General features: G+C 38.0%; 4 protein-coding genes across 5 annotated transcripts; 3 read left to right on the top strand and 1 right to left on the bottom strand.

Moving 5' to 3' along the window:
* Positions 1-17: 17 nt before the first annotated feature.
* Positions 18-1,924, bottom strand: LOC132183385 (cytochrome b561 and DOMON domain-containing protein At5g47530). Its single transcript, XM_059596813.2, has 3 exons — positions 1,150-1,924; positions 796-1,053; positions 18-508 (listed from the first exon to the last, which is right to left on the bottom strand). Exons 1-3 carry the CDS (start codon positions 1,777-1,779, stop codon positions 182-184), a joined length of 1,215 nt encoding a protein of 404 aa, XP_059452796.1. The 5' UTR covers positions 1,780-1,924; the 3' UTR covers positions 18-181.
* Positions 1,925-5,436: 3,512 nt separating this feature from the next.
* Positions 5,437-7,352, top strand: LOC132182820 (cytochrome b561 and DOMON domain-containing protein At5g47530-like). The gene is made up of 3 exons (XM_059596169.2): positions 5,437-6,201; positions 6,298-6,555; positions 6,844-7,352. Exons 1-3 carry the CDS (start codon positions 5,548-5,550, stop codon positions 7,165-7,167), a joined length of 1,236 nt encoding a protein of 411 aa, XP_059452152.1. The 5' UTR covers positions 5,437-5,547; the 3' UTR covers positions 7,168-7,352.
* A 1,629-nt stretch (positions 7,353-8,981) lies between these two features.
* EMB2761 (threonyl-tRNA synthetase, putative / threonine-tRNA ligase) lies at positions 8,982-15,014 on the top strand. Of its 2 annotated transcripts, none has more exons than XM_059596274.2 (8): positions 8,982-9,368; positions 9,798-9,944; positions 10,107-10,254; positions 12,361-12,614; positions 12,771-13,148; positions 13,293-13,601; positions 13,885-14,085; positions 14,434-15,014. In XM_059596274.2, the coding sequence occupies exons 1-8, from the start codon at positions 9,051-9,053 to the stop codon at positions 14,692-14,694; spliced, it is 2,016 nt and encodes a 671-aa protein (XP_059452257.1). In that variant the 5' UTR covers positions 8,982-9,050; the 3' UTR covers positions 14,695-15,014. The 2 variants fall into 2 exon arrangements, with proteins under 2 accessions (XP_059452257.1, XP_059452258.1); XM_059596275.2 differs by having other exon boundaries at positions 9,286-9,373.
* A 1,593-nt stretch (positions 15,015-16,607) lies between these two features.
* LOC132182718 (exopolygalacturonase-like) lies at positions 16,608-20,703 on the top strand. The gene is made up of 4 exons (XM_059596040.2): positions 16,608-16,768; positions 18,963-19,271; positions 19,662-20,180; positions 20,318-20,703. The coding sequence occupies exons 1-4, from the start codon at positions 16,637-16,639 to the stop codon at positions 20,552-20,554; spliced, it is 1,197 nt and encodes a 398-aa protein (XP_059452023.2). The 5' UTR covers positions 16,608-16,636; the 3' UTR covers positions 20,555-20,703.
* The last annotated feature ends 880 nt before the right edge of the window (positions 20,704-21,583 follow it).

Here is a 21,583-nt window from a genome sequence, read left to right on the forward strand (position 1 = left end):
CTGAGCAACAAGCTACTCATAAATGGCTACAAGGTGAATGAAAAAATCAAGCAAAAGAAGGTACTAAACTCTCTCAAACATGCATGACATTCAAATACCCCCACCCATGGTGTAAAAGCCTACAAAAATAAGCTAGTGAGGCATCTGAGGAGGCAAAAGCCTAGTCTTTCTCATCTATAAACTATACCCCATTCTCTGTTCTGGCTGCATAGCTATTAGTGCCATTCACTCCATTCCCATACTCGGGGTAATTCACAGAGCTCTTCTGTTTCCTTTTGATAACAATGAACCAAGTAAAAGCTTCCAATAAAGCGGCAACGACGCCTAAGAAAATCAGAATTCCGCTGTATATCCTCTTCCACTTCTTCTCAGGGTCCAAGATATCGAGTCCCTTAAAGATGTTGATGATGCTTAGGATAATGACAGAATATCCCACAGAATGGTGGTAGATATTCCAATATAACCTGTATTTGTGATCCTTCTTTGGCCTCAAAAGCAGGGCAAACACCTACAGCCATGTGAAGCAAATGTAAGAAAGCTACAATACACAAATTATAAAGCATGGATGAAGGAAAATGCCATAGGCAGAGCTAGTTAGGACAAAAATAGGCATTATGCACAAAGCACAGAGGAAAAGAACTTGAAATTGCTGGCAAGATCAGGCCTCACTCACAACATTAATCCAAATATGACAAACAATTTCGATAATTTGCTTCATACTTGGCCTCATAATATGACAATTACTTGTCTAAATGATGAAGATAATTAGTGCATGTGCATGAAAATATGAAGTACCTGAAGTGATCCAAGGCAGAAGAGGGTTATGCCGATGTTCCTGTGAGTATCATACTGATTAACACTAGAGGCTTCGCTGCCTAGTTTTAGACCCGTTGCCCATCCAGCAACCCCAATAACATAGGCAGAAGTTTGGCAAGCAATATGCAGGTAAAACCATGCAGGATCTGCTGACTTGAACACCTTTAGGTACCTTGCAATCATGGCTCCCATGGGCATCAGAGTCCCCCAGCTAACAGCGTTTAGCACTCCATGAACCTGAAAATATTCAATCCAAATATACAAAAAATTAGACCTTTATTTGAATATATTGTAGAAATCCAATTAAAGGGCCTTGAAGATTGAATTGCTTACATTCTGTCTTCGACGCCTTGCAGTGACTACACCTCCTGCAGACGTTGTTGTCGCTTGATCATTCAGAAAATTCAGAGTGCCTGCTGATTGCATATTGGCTGAGTTCGAAGTGGTATCATGGCTGCTGGGACTACCTCCACTCAGAGGACCTTCTTGCCAGACTTGGTTCACCGTTGTCATGCTGCTATCAAGCGTCAGTGTAGCAAATATCGTCATCTCGCTATTCTCAAATGTTGCAGAGAGATTTGAAACCGCAAAGCTCAAAGAACCCTCTGCCAGCGTAGTTCCATATCCGCTCACTGGGGATGTGTATGCGTGGATGGCCGAACTGGAGTTTTGATAGGCCACAAGGGCTTGTGCTCCTACCATTCCTTGTCCTGAAGGGTTGATCGCCCAAGCAACCCAATTCGAAGTTGAGGCTCCTGTGTGTCTATACGCAATCTCAACTTTGTTGGTTGATTGGTCATAGCTCCAGTGAAGGAAAGAACTTAAAACAGGAAGATCTGTGCATGAGCTGTATACTCTGTTGCTGCTAGAGAAATTATAGCTCTTGCAGGTTTGAGCAAACGATGAGGCACATAGAGAAAACAGAACACAAGAAAGCAACAAAGTTGTCAATCCCTTTCCCATTTTGGTGAACTTTGATCTATGCCTAGAGATCAAAACCTCAAGAAAAACAAGTTCTCTGTATCTGGGTATGTGCCAGATGACACCAAAATTGTTTCCTAAAGGAATTTCTCTATCTGTGTTTCAAGGCTTTGGATCAAAAACTTTAATTTACAGCCAGATTCCCAAGAGGAGATGTGAGGGAAATAGAGGAAGGGAAGGAGGGTGTTAAATACTGTTGGAAGAATCGAGTTTGTTTGACTCGTTATTTCTGGAGGGTGTTTCAAATTCTGACTCTGTATTTGTTTTTTGCCTTGCTGACGATCCAATATGAACAACTTTGACGATCAAAGAATCAGTAAAAATAGATGGCGATCATGGAAGGAGTCAAGGAAGTCTGTTAACTTTATTTTATTTCTAATCTATTATAAATTGACGATTGTGATGAGCTAAGAAATTATATAATTAGGCTATGAATGAGTATTTTAGACATGTGTTTTTTAACTAGTAATGAATGAGTAAATCTATCTATCTATAATCTATTTAATACAATGCGATACGACTGTTATACAATTGAAATGACATTACAGTAAAAATCCACTCGTAATTTTTTATTTCATGAGTGCTAATCCAATGTTTGATACTGTCGTATAATATTCTACTAAACATCACTACTTTTAATAACTCAAAAGACACAATACTTTTAAAGACATTCTCTAATCTTGAACCTTTCTCTTTGTATGTTTAGTAAAATTGCATAGAGTAAGTCCATGTGGTAAATGGGTGGACTTCACATAGGTCCACTATGTCCTTAACGAGGGCAGTTGTCTTTCAACTCTTGTTGATTGAGACCAACATCATGCTGGTGCACTTTATACAAAAGTGGCTTAGCCACAAGTCAGAATTCTGGCCCCTTCTTGGTCAATATGGTCCTAGACTTTTATATCTCCTAGTGGGATGATCTGCTTATCAATACAAGCACTTGACAGCCCCTACAATATAAGATAGGCCAAGCCCCAGCCTGAAATCTGTGTGAATTTCAGATTATGATTACAATCTGTGTAAACTATTAACAAATCAATCCAAACACCTAATACATTTCAAAGCATTCTCTAATCTTGAAACCAAATATTGCCCATGCAAATGAATTTTTTCAAAATTAACTTTTTACCCTAAAAAAGTGTCATTTATTGTTGAAAAATATAATTAAGCTTCCGAACTGGGATTTGGCTTATATGTTGTTATTAAAATAACAGCATGTATGCTGTAGTTGAATCAACGGTCAAGATTTAATTTTTCAAAATCTCTTTTTCATTTTCTCTCTCTTATTAAATGCTTATAAATGTAAGTTAACTTTAAAATTCAATCTTGACCGTTGATTCAACTACAGCATACATGCTGTTATTAAAATAACAGCATGTAAGCCGGATCCTCTGAACTGTTACTCTCCAAGCTATCAAGTATGATACTTAGATAGGTCAAACTATCATTCTTTATCAAAACAGCCCCTCTATCAACATGTACATTGAATGTGACCACCTTAAGGAAATTCTTTCCAAAATACCCCAACTTGTGACCCTTACAGACCTACTTTAAAAAAGAGCAAAGTTGAACAAATTCATAAGGGTAGCCGAGCCACCCCTAAAGGTGGCTGAACCACTTTCAAAACAGACTAAAAGCACATAAATTGAATTCCACCGGTCTCAAATGTACTCACAATCAAACAAGTTCCAATGGTCTGGTAAACACAAAAATCACATAGGTTTCTCATTGAAAATTTAAGTGGGGAATTGGTTTTATCAACTTAATCAAACTGTTTAATGTATCATTGAATTTAGAAAATTTACCATTGAGGAGTCCAAGATTGAAATGATTTTAGATTTCAGTAAAATAGCTTAGCATATATTCGGATGGAACGAATTTCCTATGGCAGAACATGTTTTTTTTGTGAGTATACGATCTACATTGAATGTCCCCTTACTTTCCTTGTTCATGTGGGTTAGATTGCACGTAGGCTTGAGAAACATGTGATGCTGCCAGATATTGTCTTTCTGGAATGGTGAATGCTAAGTGTTCCCATGTTCGTAAAATTAGGAGAACACAAGAAAAACACCTTACATTTCTCTTCTGAAATACTCTATGCTTTTCTAGCTTGGTGTGTTATTACAGTTTCACTACAATCCATATTATGATTTGCATCTGCACTATTCACAAGATCTGCTTGGCTGGCTAATGTTGTAGAGATATCGTTAACACCCTCCCCCGCTTTTCGGTGACATCCTATACTCACAGGAAAAACAATTGGCAATATCCAGCAACCTTCGAAGGTGGTGTGGAGATTTGAAAAAGATAACATCAAACTCGAAAAATGGTTTATGATTTAAAAAAAAGTTTGTGTCAACTAAAAATATTCTTAGTTTGACCATGATTTTTGGTCATACCAAATACTGAAAAATAAGGATAACGTTTTTGAAAAAACATTTTACATCGAAACAACATAAGTACAAAAGAGAGGTCATCCAACCAGAACTAGGATTCTCTCTATTTCATTTAAACTTGAGAATATCCAGTTAGTTATAGTGGAGGGGTATTTTTATTCTCAGATCAAAAAGTGAAAAGACAAAATTATTCTTCCATTATAACTAATTGGATATTCTCTGATTCAAATGAACTTGAGAGAATCATATTCCATTCAACCAGTAGAACATATCTTACAAATCCAAGCGCAAAGTAAATGGGCTTAAGGCCCAGTACAACATATTTGGCCCAAAAGCTAAATAAAGGTGCCTCGGTAAAGAACCCACAGTATAGAAACAAAGTTGACTTTTGAATCTGAGACAAGGGTTGAGCAAATTCATTGACTCGCCGCCAACCGAGCGATTTTCGACCGAGTTTTGATCGTAGCCGACCGTGACCGCCTAGATGATGGACGGGAGGCGGCATGATTTTTTTTGTTATTTTGATTTTTTCGGTGTGGTAGGGGCGAGAGAGGTTTTTCTAACCGAATTGGCTTCACCGACCGACTTTGCCGACCAATTTTTCATTTTTTCACTTACCAACATTACCGACTGCTATTACCAACCGATATTACCGAAACCGACATTACCGACCCCCATTACCATTCGGTGATATAACAAAAAGTTGGCGGAATAAGTCGGTGAAATTTTTGACTTTACCGACATTGTCGGTGAGAAATGTGAAAACACAATTTTTCTACCGAAACCGACGTTATGGACCGACTCTCGGCCCTTACAACATAAGTCTACCCGTACATCTCTGAGGAGTCAATTGGGGTCAGTGGGAAAGATGAACGCGTAGGGATGGGGATGCAGGACAATCCTCATTGCTGAGTCAAGGCGTGGGTTTTTTCTTGGTGGCTACGAAGTGTGAACGTTGAACATGAACTGGTTTCCAAAAAGCTGGTGTGGAAAGGGAAATACTTTTCTAATGTTAGAACTAGAAGGAAGCACACTTCCGTACTCTTTCCTTGATTGCTATGTATTTTACTGATTCTTTGATCGTCGTAGTTCTTTAAACTAGACCATCAGTAAGGCAAAAACAAATTCTAGAAATAACCAGTCAAACAAACTCGATTCTTCCAACAGTATTTAACACCCTCCTTCCCTTCCTCTATTTCCCTCACATCTCCTCTTGGGAATCTGGCCGTAAATTAAAGTTTTTGATCCAAATCCTTGAAACCCAGATAGAGAAAATACATTAGGAAACACTTTCAGTATCATCTGCAACGTACCCAGAAACAGAGAACTTGTTTTTCTTGAGGATTTGATCTCTATGCATAGGTCAAAGTTCACCAAAATGGGAAAAGGATTGACAACTTTGTTGCTTTCTTGTGTTCTGTTCTCTCTATGTGCCTCATCGTTTGCTCAAACCTGTAAGAGTTATACTTTCTCTAGCAGCAACAGGGTATACAGCTCATGCACAGACCTTCCTGTTTTGAGTGCTTTCCTACACTGGAGCTATGACCAATCAACCAGTAAAGTTGACATTGCGTATAGACACACAGGAGCCTCAACTTCGAATTGGGTTGCTTGGGCGATCAACCCTTCAGGACAAGGAATGGTAGGAGCACAAGCCCTTGTGGCCTATCAAAACTCCAGTTCGGCCATCCACGCATACACATCCCCAGTGAGCGGATATGGAACTACGCTGGCAGAGGGTTCTTTGAGCTTTGCGGTTTCAAATCTCTCTGCAACATTTGAGAATAGCGAGATGACGATATTTGCTACACTGACGCTTGATAGCAGCATGACAACGGTGAACCAAGTCTGGCAAGAAGGTCCTCTGAGTGGAGGTAGTCCCAGCAGCCATGATACCACTTCGAGCTCAGCCAATATGCAATCAGCAGGCACTCTGAATTTTCTGAATGATCAGGCGACAACAACGTCTGCAGGAGGTGTAGTCACTGCAAGGCGTCGAAGACAGAATGTAAGCAATTCAATCTTCAAGGCCCTTTAATTGGATTTCTACAATATATTCATATAAAGGTCTAATTTTTTGTATATTTGGATTGAATATTTTCAGGTTCATGGAGTGCTAAACGCGGTTAGCTGGGGGACTCTGATGCCCATGGGAGCCATGATTGCAAGGTACCTAAAGGTGTTCAAGTCAGCAGATCCTGCATGGTTTTACCTGCATATTGCTTGCCAAACTTCTGCCTATGTTATTGGGGTTGCTGGATGGGCAACGGGTCTAAAACTAGGCAGCGAAGCCTCTAGTGTTAATCAGTATGATACTCACAGGAACATCGGCATAACCCTCTTCTGCCTTGGATCACTTCAGGTACTCCATATTTTCATGCACCTACACTAATTATCTTCATCATTTAGACTAGTAATTGTCATATTATGAGGCCAAGTATGAAGCAAATTATCGAAATTGTTTGTCATATTTGGATTAGTGTTGTGAGTGAGGCCTTATCTTGCCAAGAATTTCAAGTTCTTTTCCTCTCTGTCCTTTCTGCATAATGCCTATTTTTGTCCTAACTAGTCTGCCTATGGCATTTTCCTTCATCTATGCTTTATAATTTGTGTATTGTAGCTTTCTTACATTTGCTTCACATGGCTGTAGGTGTTTGCCCTGCTTTTGAGGCCAAAGAAGGATCACAAATACAGGTTATATTGGAACATCTACCACCATTCTGTGGGATATTCTGTCATTATCCTAAGCATCATCAACATATATGAGGGATTGGAAATCTTGGACCCTGAGAAGAAGTGGAAGAAGATATACACCGGAATTCTGATTTTCTTAGGCATCGTTGCCGCTTTATTGGAAGCTTTTACTTGGTTCATTGTTATCAAAAGGAAACAGACGAGCTCTGTGAAGTACCCCGATGGGAATGGAGTGAATGGCACTAATAGCTATGCTGCCAGAACTGAGAATGGGGTATAGTTTATAGATGAGAGACTAGGCCTTTTCCTTCCTCAGATGCCTCACTAGCTTATTTTTGTAGGCTTTTACAACATGGGTGGGGGTATTTGAATGTCATGTATGTTTGAGAGAGTTTTAGTACCTTCTTTTGCTTGATTTTTTCATTCACCTTGTAGCCATTTATGAGTAGCTTGTTGCTTAGACAGTTTGATAGTGCGTGTAATTCTTTACTGTAGTATATATTGATGGACTTCATGTTTCTGATATTGTCTTTCGGATTGACTTCTTTGTGGGCTTTTACAAGTAGGATCGAGGGTTCTTCTAATACAAGTCCCTTGTATTTACTGAGGCAGGATAGGGCTATCAATTTTTAACATTATTCATAAACTTAATACGAACTCAACATAAAATTAACGGATTAGTATTGGACTATCTATTCCGTTTAGTTAAATAGGTCGACTTATTATTGACTTTTATCGTCTTATACTTATACCTTGACATGAACCGAATTCAACACACGAACATGAATTACCATCCCTACGATTGACCAAGGCTGCGTGTTTGTGTATGTCACAACCTGAAAATGAAGGGTGTTGTCACTCTACTCTTGATTTCAATTGATGAACAGTAAGGAGATGTTGAACACATAAGTATTTTGGGCTAATAGTATGGACCATTTGTCAAAAGACTGAAGCAGGCTTCTTTCTTTGACAGTTGATGTTAAGTTAAACAGCAACATTTAAGGCAAGAGGTAATGGGTCAGGGTGTGCTTCGGATAGGGCTTAAACTAAAATCTGTTGAGGTGTATGCTTTCAAGGTTTCACTAAACCAAATGGGCACGTGAAATATCTCTCTTGCAAAATTTGCTCCACAAGCAAGTTAAGCTTGTTTGGAGTTCGCTGAGAAGGTAAAGAACAGCAAATTTTAAACATTTAAATATAGTTTATTAAAAATTTAAACAATTTTCAAGCTGAACCAATATTGTTTTTTTGGCTGCTACAACCAAATCTTCTCACAGCTTTTCCAGCTCCCATGCTCCCGCACTTGGATTTTCTTCTAGATATCAATTAATTATTTTATTTTATTTTATTTTATTTTTTTTTAGGGTTTGGCTCGAACCACCCCCAGGCCAAACGGGGTGGCCGGCCACCCCCCTATGGGATGATTTGGCAACCCCAACGTTTGTTTTTCTATTTTTATTTTTTTTTAATTTATTTATTATTTTTTATTTAAATAAAATATGACGTGACACTCAAAAATTCAAGTACCACGCCATGTGGTGTCCACGTATAAGAGTGACGTGGCGTTCCGTTAAAAAACTTAACGGAATCTTGATAGAGGTATTAAGTGGGTTTATTAACTTATTACAGGTACCATTTGTGATATTTTTGAAAACCTAAGTGACAATTTGATTTTGGTGCAAACCATAGGTATTGGAATAGCATTTAACCTTTGATTTAGAAGGAAATAATGGGGCAAAAAATTAATAATTACAAAAGATTTTATGAGGAAAAAAATGGTAAAGACAAATTATTATTATTTATTAGTAAATTACTTTTTATTTTATTTATTTTTTATTTTTTACATGTCCACACAAGAAGGGGATGATATTCAAATTAGTGACTTTCGCTTCATGAAGCGTAATTCCGACCGATTGAGCTATCTTGAGAACTTATTAGGAAATTACTATTACATAGGATTGGCCCATGAAAAGCAGCTCAGTGAAAAAAAAATTTTTTTGCACTGGGCGTGCCCGCGCGTGCTGCCAATCAGTGCTCCTGAATATATATATATTTTTTGTCAAACTCACCAAAGTCTACCAACAAAACCTTCGCCACACAAACAAATTCCATCCACCCAAAAACACGCGGCCTCTCTCACAGTGAAACTGAGAGACAGAGCCAATGTTCATTCTTCACAGAATGGCCATGGCCGCCTCCAACTCCTTACTATCCACACCACCCCTCAGGTCCTCCGTCTCCCACTTCCCAAAACGCCTCGTTTCCATTCCCACTTGTTGTCAACACGCGAACATGAAGAAGAAGAAGAAGATGCACACAACGGCTTCTTCGGTCATAGCCACGGAATCGTCTGAGTCTGCCACTCTGTCTCAAGACGACAACGTAAAGACGAAGAAGACGACGACCCAGAATGAGAAAACGGACAAAATCGTCCTCCCAACCAACGAGTCATCCGAGAAGCTACTCAGAGTCCGCCACACGGTAATGTATAATGCCAAATTTCTCACTTTGTGGGTAATTCTGCCAAGTTTTTGAGCTGGAAATTATGTTTTTTTAATGTGTCATTATTGTTTGGGTTCAATTCTATATGAATTTGGATTATGTGTCTTTGATTCTTATTTTAATGTGACAAAATGGTTTCTAAGACAAATGGGTTCTCCTTTTTGTGTTCTCAAAACGCATAAAAACGTTAACTTTGTATACGGTTTTAGTGCTTTTGTCTTAGCATGAATAACACATGAATAAACTTCAATTCACATCTTTCCTTTGTTATTTGAGTTTAAGTAATTTATTCATGTACTATTATAAGTAGGTCTAGGACTCAAATTTTCTGTTTTATTGTGTGTGTGTGTGTTTTATTTATTTATTTTTTTTAAAATGGGAGTTATTAATTTATATGCATCAATATAGTGTGCGCATGTAATGGCCATGGCTGTTCAGAAGCTCTACCCGGATGCAAAAGTGACGATTGGGCCATGGATAGAGAATGGTTTTTATTATGATTTTGATATGGAGCCGTTGACTGATAAAGACTTGAAGAGAATCAAGAAGGAGATGGTAAGTATATTAGCATACTCATATCATGACTACCTTTTTCTTGTTTACGTTTTGTTTTTTTGGTCTTTCTTGAACTTATAGAATGGAAGCTTAGAAGCTTTGGAAACTATTCATTAGCCTATCGCTTCAGGGTACAGAATTTATTTGTTACATCATCTGTAGGAACGGATCATTGCTAGAAATTTACCGCTTGTAAGAGAAGAAGTTACCAGAGATGAAGCTCAGAGAAGAATAGAGGCTATCAATGAACCTTACAAAATGGAGATCTTGGAAAATATTAAGGAGGATCCCATCACCATCTATCATATTGGTATGGTTTGTCACTGCTTTTAATCCTTGCTCGCCATGTCTTATGTGCTTTTCTTAAAGAGTTCCACTAAATTCTGCTTTTGAGCACTTATAGAAGTTCTGAGTTCTTTTTATGTGAAATCAACCTTTCTACAGTTTAGGTTTGAAGCTTTCTTCTTTGAAAACTCTCTCTCCTGTAGTTTTTCTCTGCATTCATGTATTATTCTTATTGTCATTGACACTGGATGGTATGATAAGTAGATCGTAGATTTTCTGGCTCATCCGAAATCACCAAGGTGTGAAATGCTAAAGTAAAGTAGCATCGTGTTGAGCGACTTATAATTAAACAGAAAAGAAAAGATAAGCAAATCTCTTGAGCAAGTAACTTAATCAATATAGCCATTCCGGGTGGACGTGTGATGTGCTATGCAATCTGCACTATGCTAGTTTAAGGTTCCTGTGCTCTGCCCTCAACTTTGTGTGACTGCCTGCTCGGTGTAACAAGGGCATGCCATGTGTTGTTTCTTCAAGTTCATGTGATTTTTCTCGAAAACATGTTTTATGTTTGGTGCAATGAATTAGCATTCAATTGTGCCTGCTCGCTGTTCCTCACATGGAAGTTTTCCATCCAATGGAAATTCTTAGATGTGTTTTTCTAAGATTGGATGTAACATTTAGGGGCCTTGGCTATTCTGTACCTTCTCATTCGTTGGCTGAGAGTTTTTGAAGGCTCTAATATAGGCCAATTGTGGTGCCAGAGAACTAAATCTATGCTGAAGTTTTTGATTTGACTGGTTGACTTGCGTAGCTTCTGCATCACATTGCAATCAATAGCATTCAAGGGTTAAATTATTGTAAGGATGGATATACAAAGATGATTGTGGGGAAGCAAAACGAAAGTGAGTATGGGTGTGCTTAGTAAAATAATTTTGGTGGTTGTAGTTGCTCACAGTGAAATAATGAGATATTGAACTGAGAATCTTAAAGAGAAAAACCAATTTAGATACATTTAACAATTAGTAACCGTGGGAATTGCTGTTCAATTGTGAGGGAAAGACACTATATATTGTTATTGATTAACATACTTGTGTGCAGATACACATCCTTGCACACTGCACCTGAATATATTAGCTTAACAAGGAACTAGAGAGTAAGTCCTTCACTATGGCTGCATGCGTATATGTTTTCTGGTTCATCTTTTTCTCTGCTACTGTTGACATTATAAACTAGTAATTATTTGGGAAAAATATAATTTAGCCTCCCAAACTACCAGTCATTTCTATTTTAGCCCCCTAATGTTCAAAAAGTAATAAAGTAGCCTCCCAAACTACTAAAAAGTTGCAATTTGGCCATTCCGTTAGTCAACACTGTCAAATTGGATGGAAAATGCAAAACAACGTCATTTTTTGAGGTTAAGTTACTAAAATGCCCTTTTGAAAAAAAAAAAATCAATTTAAAAAATGCCCCCCCGAAAACGATGTCGTTTTGAGGGAAAAAAAAAAAAAACGGTGGTTAGGGGTGGCTCGCGGGCCTCCCCATAGGTGGGGTGGCCGGCAAGCCACCCGATAGGCCATTGGGGTGGCCGGCGAGCCACCCCTAAACCACCGTTTCGTTTTTTTTTTTCCCTCAAAACGACGTCGTTTTGGGGGCCATTTTTTAAATTTATTTTTTTTCTTTCTAAAAGGGTATTTTAGTATCTTAACCTTGCCAAAACGACGTAGTTTTGAATTTTCCATTCTATTTGACGGTAACGACTAACGGAGTGGCCAAATTGCAACTGTTTGGTAGTTTGAGGGGCTACTTTATCACTTTTTGAACATTAGGGTGCTAAAATAGAAATGACTGGTAGTTTAGGGGGCTAAATTATATTTTTCCCTAATTTTTTTCTTCATTTCTTCCCTGCTCTTGAACTTCTTTCCACTCTTTGTTATACTGTTTGATTAATTTTTTTAAAAGGAATATTTGGCTCAGTTAGACTTGTCAAAGTATAATATCTTTTTGATTTGCTAAGAGAAAGAGGAAAATAGTTGTTGTAGGTTGTGCAGAGTTTGATTCTAATTGAAATAGCATGCAGTGAGATTTGAACTTATCTAATATCTTAAGACATTGTATTCTATACTCTTTTCAGGTAATGAATGGTGGGATCTTTGTGCTGGGCCTCATGTTGAATCTACTGGGAATATTAACAAGAAGGCAGTTGAACTTGAATCTGTTGCTGGTGCTTATTGGAGAGGGGATGAAAAGAAACCTATGCTGCAGAGGATCTATGGCACTGCATGGGAGGAGGAAGACCAATTGAAAGCATACATTCACTTCAAAGAGGAGGCTAAACGCCGGGATCACAGGCGCCTTGGCCAAGATCTTGATCTGTTCTCTATACAGGTGCTCATTCCAAATTGTATTGCAACTGTTCTATGCTGCTTGTGCAGATTGATTAGTTATTGTTTCTATCTAATTTGATTTTGGGGTTAGATTGCTCTTGATGCACATTTGAAATATTGTATTCAATGCTTTACTTTATCGCCTACACTTATGCAGGAAGAAGCTGGTGGTGGTTTAGTGTTCTGGCATCCAAAGGGTGCTATTGTGAGGCATATAATAGAAGATTCATGGAAAAAAATACACATTGAACGTGGTTATGATTTGTTGTATACTCCACATGTGGCCAGGGCAGATCTTTGGAAGATTAGTGGTCATTTGGACTTCTACAAAGAGAATATGTATGATCAGATGAATATTGAGGATGAACTTTATCAACTTCGACCAATGAATTGCCCTTATCATATTCTGGTTTACAAAAGGAAGCTTAACTCCTATCGGGACTTTCCTATTAGGGTTGCTGAGTTGGGAACTGTATATAGATATGAATTATCTGGAAGCTTACATGGCCTTTTCCGTGTAAGAGGCTTCACCCAGGTACATTATCATTTACAGTCCGTCTGTTCTATGGTTTATGGTGACTTTAACATCACAGAACAGGTGGATAGTATTTCGTCCTCCTGTTATCACAAAATGCACGATATTAATGATTTGGTTTAAGCTCGGGATCTCTTTTTGCAGGATGATGCACACATCTTTTGTTTAGAGGATCAAATCAAAGATGAAATCAGGGGTGTCCTTGATCTTACAGAAGAAATATTACTGCAATTTGGTTTTAGCAATTATGTAGTCAATCTCTCGACAAGGCCAGAGAAAGCTGTTGGAGGTGATGATATATGGGTGAAAGCAACATCTGCCCTTAGAGATGCTTTGGATGATAAAGGGTGGAGCTATGAAATTGATGAAGGTGGTGGTGCCTTTTATGGTCCAAAGATTGATCTTAAGATTGAGGATGCTCTTGGAAGGAAGTGGCAGTGCTCAACCATACAGGCAATTTCTAAACTCAATATCTGCAGAATTTCATGTGCATCTAGATTGGTACCACTAGGCTGTCTGTATGTGGACACCCTGAACTTCCAGTAGTTCTTATAAAATGCTTCGTTTAGGTTTAAAGCATTATTTTGAATTATATAAATAACAGGATTGTTTTACTTCTTTTACTCGTCTCAAAAAAAAAAAAAAAAAAAAAAAAAAAAAATGAAAGAAAGAAAAATAATAATAATAACAGGATTGTCTAATTGAATTAATCTTTTCTCTTTTGCAATCTTTACAGGTGGATTTTAATTTACCACAGCGATTTGACATCACATATGTTGATTCGAACTCAGAAAAGAAGCGGCCTATCATGATCCACAGAGCAGTTCTTGGATCCTTGGAGCGATTCTTTGGAGTTCTCATTGAACATTATGCAGGGGATTTTCCATTATGGCTTTCTCCTATCCAAGCTCGAGTTTTACCAGTTACAGACACTCAGGTATATACAGCATTTACCCATTAGTGTTTCTGAATTTCAGAATATATTGATTTAGATTTATTGAGTGTTTTTTGTTGTCTATGCAATTTGAGTTGCCCTATTTGAATTTTCCAAAGAGTCTGGGGGGGAGGGGGAGGTGTTGGTGGTGTGTCATTTTGTGAAATTCTAAGAAATAACTATATCCCATCATTCCTTGTGAGGACTAATGTGTTCTGATGGCTCCATTAGAGATGTTGAATATGTGCAGTAGATAGAATACATTTTACATTTGTACCTTTTTAGTTCCCATAGGTTGTCGAATGAGCTTTCAAGTGAGTAACAAAGAAATAATCGTATGTCTTTGCACAGCTTCAATACTGCAATGAGGTGACGAAGCAATTGAAAGCGAACGGTATTCGGGCTGAAGTTTGCCACGGTGAGCGGTTGCCGAAACTCATTAGGAATGGAGAGAAGCAAAGAATCCCATTGATGGCTGTTGTGGGTCCCAAGGAAGTTGAAATGCAAACTGTTACAGTTAGATCTAGGTTTGGTGGAGAGCTTGGGACAATGACAATCGATGATTTTACAAGCAGAATCAAGTCTGCCACTGAGAACAGAACTTTTTTCTAAATTTTTTTTCTTCTTCTAATAACTGAGAACAGAACTTCATTTTGAAGTATTTGTAGCTGGGAGAAGATGGCATCTTACTTAGCTTGAGGATGTTTGTGCCAATAGATGAAAAACAAAACAAAACAAAACAAAACATAGGTGGAACAATCATGTGAATAACTAGAAGCAAGTAATTGTGTGCATGAATATATTCTTCGAGCACCAAACCATTGTGTGCGTTTGTTCTTTAGTAATCGTTTTGTTGGAATGTGGATTGAAGAGTGCCTGAGGATGGCAATTTTTTTTGGAGGAGAAAGGAAAATGATACCAATTTATACACCCTTTCTTTCTTTCTGTTTTCCATGTGCACTGACAGCTCTCTGTTCCCGGCTATTAAAAGAGCAAGCCTGACTAGACATCATCAGTACGCAGCTAGCAAGATAACCAAAACATTAAAAGAAAATAAGATTACAATACTATTAAGCCAGAACAGTCATTACAATGCAAGAAATTAAAACTAAAATAAAAAGGGAAATGTATTTAAATAGATTCGATCTCGTAATTTCCAAAAGGCCGAGGAGAAGGCTGCTTTGATGGCGGTGTGTGATGCAGTTTGATGAAAAAACCTGTTGAAAATAAGAGTGCACTGATGATAACTGTGTAGTCTGTGTTGAAGCTATTGATGAAATTACCTTTTCACAAAAGAGAAACGCCGTGTTTAAAGGTTTTTCCCGGTATCATGCTAATTTTTATTTATTTATTTTTTATGTAACATACCGGTAAATGTAGTATCATGCCCTTTGTTTGTATTGAATTACACTACCAACAATTAAAAAAAAAAAATTACATTTACAGAAATTAATATGGAAATGCACCAATTGATAAAGATGGAATGATTATCTAATGACATCCCCCAATTCGTCCTTGACTGAAATCCAGGGACAGCTTATAAATAAACCTACCCTCGACAAGGTATCCCTGCATTGACAACTTAAATCTACTGTAATAGTGATGATAGTAATTAATTAAGTGATTAATCTTGATATATAATATTATAAATGCGCTCCTTTGTATAATTTAGTGGAAAAAATTGTAAAATTAGTCCACGTTGTTTATTTAATTTACAATTAGCTCAATTTAGTATTCAAATGAATTTAGAGGTACTTGAGGTATGTCAACAAAAAACAATTTACTCCCTACAATCAAATCCCATCCACTGACTTAACAAATTTCGATAGTGTGACACTAATGGAATCTGTTAAGTCAAAATGACACTATTGAAATCTGTTAAGTCAGTGGACCAAATTTGATTGTAGAAAATAAATTGTTTTTTGTTGGCATACTTCATAGACCTCCAAGTTCATTTTGATACGTTTCCAAGAGGTAGCTCATTCGGCTGAAGACCACACCTTATAAAACAGAGGTCTCTAGTTCGAATCCCTCTCTTGTGTGGATATGTCAAAAAAAAAAAAAAAAAAAAAAAAATCATTTTGATACTATGGTGATAATTGTAAATCAGGCAAACAACAACGATTGGTTTTGTATTTTTTCCTAATTTAGTGCTGCAAAAATTTAACCATTCTGCCCTAAACTAAACTAATTTGTAAAGCTCCTAATTAATTCCATAAATGTCGATTTTTTTTTTTTTTTTTTTGTTTTGTTGGCCACTTCTCCCTTCATGGAAAAGCAGCCATTTTTTGACAAAGAGAAAAGCAAGGAATAAATTTCAGTCGCCATATAATAGGACATAAGCTGTTCATGTGGAGGAGGTAATGAAGGCTAAATATCAGGACACAAGTTGAACTAATGCCATGCAAAGTCTTAAGAGGCCTTGCATAAAATTAGGTAGCCATCGGTTGACAGTTTCAATGGGTGTTGAAGTATAAATAGCTTGAACTCCAGAGGAGATTTTTCATAATCCTTGCGGACAAGTTTCGACAGAAGAAAGAAGCAAAAGAACACGATGGCTATGGATCATATGAACATCGCTACAATATCCTTGCTATTGCTGTTGGCATCCACTGCCCATATTGCCCAATCTGCTGACTTTGATGTTCAGAGTTATGGAGCAAAGCCTGGTGCGGATATTGCTCAGGTATACATTTACAATGCAATTCTTGTTCTTCATTTCTATACAAAAAATGGCTACTTTACTTGACGTGATCATAGCTAGCAATACTCACCTACTGGAACCAATGACACGAGCGGCTTAGACGGTAGGCCTGACTCGGGAGTTAAAATAATCTCAGATGCTTCTCACTGCGGGATTCGACCTTGAGAGCTAGCCTCCACCAAATAAACTGATAGGCCACTAACTCACTATCCATGATGTGGAGAGAAACATGGGTTTAACTGCCCATGATGTGGAGAGAAACGTGGGTTATGTTAATAGAGAACGTGTGTTAATGGGTAGTTTTAGTATAGTCTTTAAATACTAGTTAGTGAGGGTTGTTGGGATATGATGATTTGTGTAGAGTCCTAATTCTGTTGTGGTTCAACTCCCACCCTAAGTGGAGTATTATTTTGTTTATCTTGTTCTGACTGGGACCCACTAGGGTATCAGAACGTATTATCTTGTTTATGTGTTTGTATTGTGGTAGAACTCCAGCCATAAGTGGAGATTTGTAACGTGTATTATCTTTATATTATATTAAATATTAATTGTGTTTCTATATCTATTTGGGACCTATCAATTGGTATCAGAGCATGGCTACTAATCGTGAGAGGATTGAATCTTTGGAGGCAGACGTATATGACGTTAAGGAAGGCATTCAACGCTTGGAGGAAGGAGCAACTAGCTCCGCCGATCGCATGCAAAGAATTGAAGAAGCCTTAAATGAAATCTCAACTCTTCTTTCAGTACAACATGGACCAGTTAACCGTCAACCATATTGCACATATGAGCAGGGTGGTCCTTCAAGAGGTTTTCATCAAGGAGGGGCAATTGGGGGACAAGCGGTGGTGCCACGTTATGCCAAAATGGACTTTCCACGTTATCAAGGAGATGATCCCACCGAATGGTTGAATCGGGTGGTACAATTCTTTGACTATCATGGCACGCCCCCGGATCAAAAGGTGGTGTTGGCATCTTTCCATCTTGAAGGTGAGGCTAATCAATGGTGGCAGTGGCTGCAGAAGGCTCATCAAGAGGAAGCTATACAGATTACTTGGGAAATATTTGAACTGGAACTATGGGCTAGGTTTGGGCCAACCGACTACGAAGATTTTGATGAGTCTCTGACGAAACTAGTACAAGAAGGATCCTTACGTGATTATCAGAGAGAGTTTGAAAGATTGGGGAACAAAGTTCAAGGGTGGACTCAAAAGCATCTTATAGGAAACTTTCTTGGTGGTCTTAAACCAGAAATTGCAGAAGGGGTTCGAATGTTCAAACCCAAGACGCTCAAAGATACTATTAGCTTGGTTCGCATGAAGGATGACCAATTGTGTCAGCAAAGGAGGGCCAACGAGTCAGAATTGCAATCCATAAATTACTACCCAACCACTATGCCAACTATTAAGAAAATCTCTTGGGATGAGATGCAAAGGAGACGTGCAAAGGGTTTGTGCTTTAATTGCAATGAGAAATTTGTTCATGGCCATAGATGCAACATAGTGCAAGCTTGTCTAATTGAAAGAGATGGGTCTGTTATGGCAGAATTGGGAGAAGATAAAAATGAAGAAAGTGAAGACATTAATTCAATGGGAACATCTGCCACTAGGGGACGTGTTCAGGAAAGTGGTTACAAACCTTCAACTTCAAATTCTCACGTTAGACCTTGAGGACAAGATGCTTGCTGAAGAGGGGAGGAATGATAGGCCACTAACTCACTATCCATGATGTGGAGAGAAACATGGGTTTAACTGCCCATGATGTGGAGAGAAACGTGGGTTATGTTAATAGAGAACGTGTGTTAATGGGTAGTTTTAGTATAGTCTTTAAATACTAGTTAGTGAGGGTTGTTGGGATATGATGATTTGTGTAGAGTCCTAATTCTGTTGTGGTTCAACTCCCACCCTAAGTGGAGTATTATTTTGTTTATCTTGTTCTGACTGGGACCCACTAGGGTATCAGAACGTATTATCTTGTTTATGTGTTTGTATTGTGGTAGAACTCCAGCCATAAGTGGAGATTTGTAACGTGTATTATCTTTATATTATATTAAATATTAATTGTGTTTCTATATCTATTTGGGACCTATCATAAACCCGATCGAATTCCATTAAGATATGTTTTTGCAGAGACTTGTTGCTATAGTCTCATTGTTGTTTTTGGTTATGCCCTACAGGCTTTGACAAGCGCTTGGAAAAAAGCATGCGCAGCAGGAGGTTCAAGTAAAGTTGTGATTCCAGAAGGCACATACAAGTCAGGCCCAGTGACTTTTGAAGGTCCATGCAAGGGTCCAATTGAGGTTCAGCTTGACGGAACCCTACAGGCCCCAGCAGACGCCACCCCGCACAAGGGTGGAGGTTGGCTAGTTTTTTTGCGTGTCGAGGATTTCACTCTATCAGGCACTGGAACACTAGATGGCCAAGGAACTAATTCTTATAAAGCAAATCATTGTGGCCCAAACGTCAACTGCGATTTATATCCCACGGTAAAATTCTTTACGAACTCACGTGACAGTATATAACTTGTCGTTAAAATTGTGTAACCGTACGTAGCATCACTCATCTTCTTATTTGCACGGTGCATTTTCTCAATTTTGTATATATATATATATATATAATGACACCTTCAAGTATTAATCAAGTGGTGCTAATGTCTTTGTTAAATTACTACTTATTTTGAAACTCCCATTTAATAAGTGAGGCACGTATAACATGCATGTAAAATATTTAATTAAAATAAGAGGTGGATGACAAAAATAAGATTCAAACTTAAGATCTTTGCATTTGCATGTTAATTCTAAAAGCTTAAGCTAATAATAGAAATGAAAGAATTTAATTATTTAATTTATGTTCTAACGATCTTTAAAAATGAAAAGAGTTTAAGGCTCGACTTCATCACAAATGGAGTAGTCACAGGCATTACATCCAAGGATGCCAAAAGTTTCCACATTAACCTTTTCGGATGCAAAAACATGACGGTCGAACATGTTACCATCACTGCACCCGCAACAAGCCACAACACCGATGGAATCCACATTGGACGTTCATCTGGGATCACAGTTGCTGACACGACCATAGCAACTGGTGATGATTGTGTCTCCCTCGGTGATGGAAGCCAAGATGTTACTATCCAAAGAGTTAAATGTGGACCCGGCCATGGCATCAGCATAGGAAGTCTTGGCAAGTACAAGGATGAACAGCCTGTTTCTCAAATAAAAGTTCTAGATTGCACCATTACCGGCACGACGAATGGCGTAAGAATCAAAACATGGCCTGCCTCCGCCGGTGCCGGCTCCGCAAGCGGCATAGTTTTCAAGGGCATTATAATGGATAATGTCGCCAATCCTGTCATCATCGATCAAGGGTACTGCCCATACGGTCAATGCAAAGCACAGGTATGTAAAAAAAACGTCTCAGAGAAAGTCTAAACGTTATTCTCCAATCACTTTGCTGTTATTAATCTTACGTCCTTCGTTTTCGATGTAAATAAACAGAGAAAAAGGTACTAATATCATATTTTTGTTGGTTTTAGATTCCTTCTACAATTAAGATAAGCGATGTGACCATCCAAGACATTAATGGGACATCAGCAACTGCAAAGACAATCCAGTTTATCTGCAGTAAGGGCGTGCCATGCGAGGACGTGAAGGTTTCAAACATTGACCTTACGTACAAGGGAAGCGAGGGAACTGCTAAGACCGTTTGTGAGAATGTGAAGCCCACGGTCACCGGCACGCAGAACCCTCCTCTTTGTCCTGAAGGCGAGTAAATAAGCTGCACGAGCAAGAAGAAATACAATGCTTTTTCAAACATATGCAGCAAATCTGCATGCATCCTTTTAATATAATGAAAATTTTGACAAGTCAAATAATAATGTAGATAGCAATAACATTATTATGCAATTGTATCTCTTCTCTACTTCTGGTACACATGCATCGAATTTGTTCCCTCTTGAAGTTCTCAATAATATTATTCAATTCTCCAGAAACGTTATGCAAGAGTATTTACAGTTTTTTTTTTTTTTTTTTTTGACCCCGCATTGATGGATCTCATGACATATGAACATTTTGTTTATTGAACTATAAGCAACTAGGGCTGGGCACGGGTCGGGTCGGGGCGGGTTTTGGGGTTTTTCCCACCCGACCCGCATATTGCAGGTTTGGATTTTTTCGACCCGTCACCCGAGCCCAATGCCCAATATTCGCGCGGGTCGGGTATTTGCGGTGTGGGTTTAATAATTGCGGGTCCTGCGGGTCTTGCTGGTCGGGTCGGGTTTCTTGGTATGACATTTTTTGTAAATTTTTTTATTCAATTTTTTGGACTAAGCCCAAAAGGCCACACCTATATGGGCTTTTTCTATTATTTTTAAACTAGAATATGGGCTTTTTGTTGGGTCTAAGCCTAAAAATGATATTTTGGCTTTTTGTTGGCTTTTTTTGGGGCTTTCAATCTTTCGTAAAAATTATATTTTGGGTTTCATAAAAATATGGTTAGCTTTCTTTTTTTTTTTATCAAAAAGATGAGGAAAAAAACAAACCAAAAAATTACTTAACACCCATAGTTTATAATTACATCAAAGCAACAACAAAAATTCATTACTTTAAACTAAAAGCAACAAAATGCAACTTAAGTAAAATGACTAATCATCCATATTACAACTTCAATTTCAAGACCATAATGCAACTTCAAGTCAATGAAGTCACTAATCTTTCTCAAGTAACTTAAAAAAGATGAGGAAAAAACAAATCAAAAAATTACTTAACACCCATAATTTATAGTTACATCAAAGCAACAACAA

This window comes from Corylus avellana, chromosome 5 (assembly GCF_965113065.1).
Source record: "Corylus avellana chromosome 5, dhCorAvel1.hap1.2, whole genome shotgun sequence".
Lineage (NCBI taxonomy): Eukaryota > Viridiplantae > Streptophyta > Magnoliopsida > Fagales > Betulaceae > Corylus > Corylus avellana.

Coding starts and splice junctions, on each gene's coding strand:
- LOC132183385 (XM_059596813.2), bottom strand. CDS start 1,779: ATGGGAAAGGGATTGACAACTTTGTTGCTTTCTTGTGTTCTGTTTTCT. Junction 1,054..1,149: donor CAAGGCGTCGAAGACAGAAT/GTAAGCAATTCA, acceptor GAATATTTTCAG/GTTCATGGAGTGCTAAACGC. Junction 509..795: donor TCTGCCTTGGATCACTTCAG/GTACTTCATATT, acceptor ACATGGCTGTAG/GTGTTTGCCCTGCTTTTGAG.
- LOC132182820 (XM_059596169.2), top strand. CDS start 5,548: ATGCATAGGTCAAAGTTCACCAAAATGGGAAAAGGATTGACAACTTTG. Junction 6,202..6,297: donor CAAGGCGTCGAAGACAGAAT/GTAAGCAATTCA, acceptor GAATATTTTCAG/GTTCATGGAGTGCTAAACGC. Junction 6,556..6,843: donor TCTGCCTTGGATCACTTCAG/GTACTCCATATT, acceptor ACATGGCTGTAG/GTGTTTGCCCTGCTTTTGAG.
- EMB2761 (XM_059596274.2), top strand. CDS start 9,051: ATGTTCATTCTTCACAGAATGGCCATGGCCGCCTCCAACTCCTTACTA. Junction 9,945..10,106: donor AGAGAATCAAGAAGGAGATG/GTAAGTATATTA, acceptor CATCATCTGTAG/GAACGGATCATTGCTAGAAA. Junction 13,149..13,292: donor GTGTAAGAGGCTTCACCCAG/GTACATTATCAT, acceptor CTCTTTTTGCAG/GATGATGCACACATCTTTTG.
- LOC132182718 (XM_059596040.2), top strand. CDS start 16,637: ATGGCTATGGATCATATGAACATCGCTACAATATCCTTGCTATTGCTG. Junction 16,769..18,962: donor CTGGTGCGGATATTGCTCAG/GTATACATTTAC, acceptor TATGCCCTACAG/GCTTTGACAAGCGCTTGGAA. Junction 20,181..20,317: donor ACGGTCAATGCAAAGCACAG/GTATGTAAAAAA, acceptor TGTTGGTTTTAG/ATTCCTTCTACAATTAAGAT.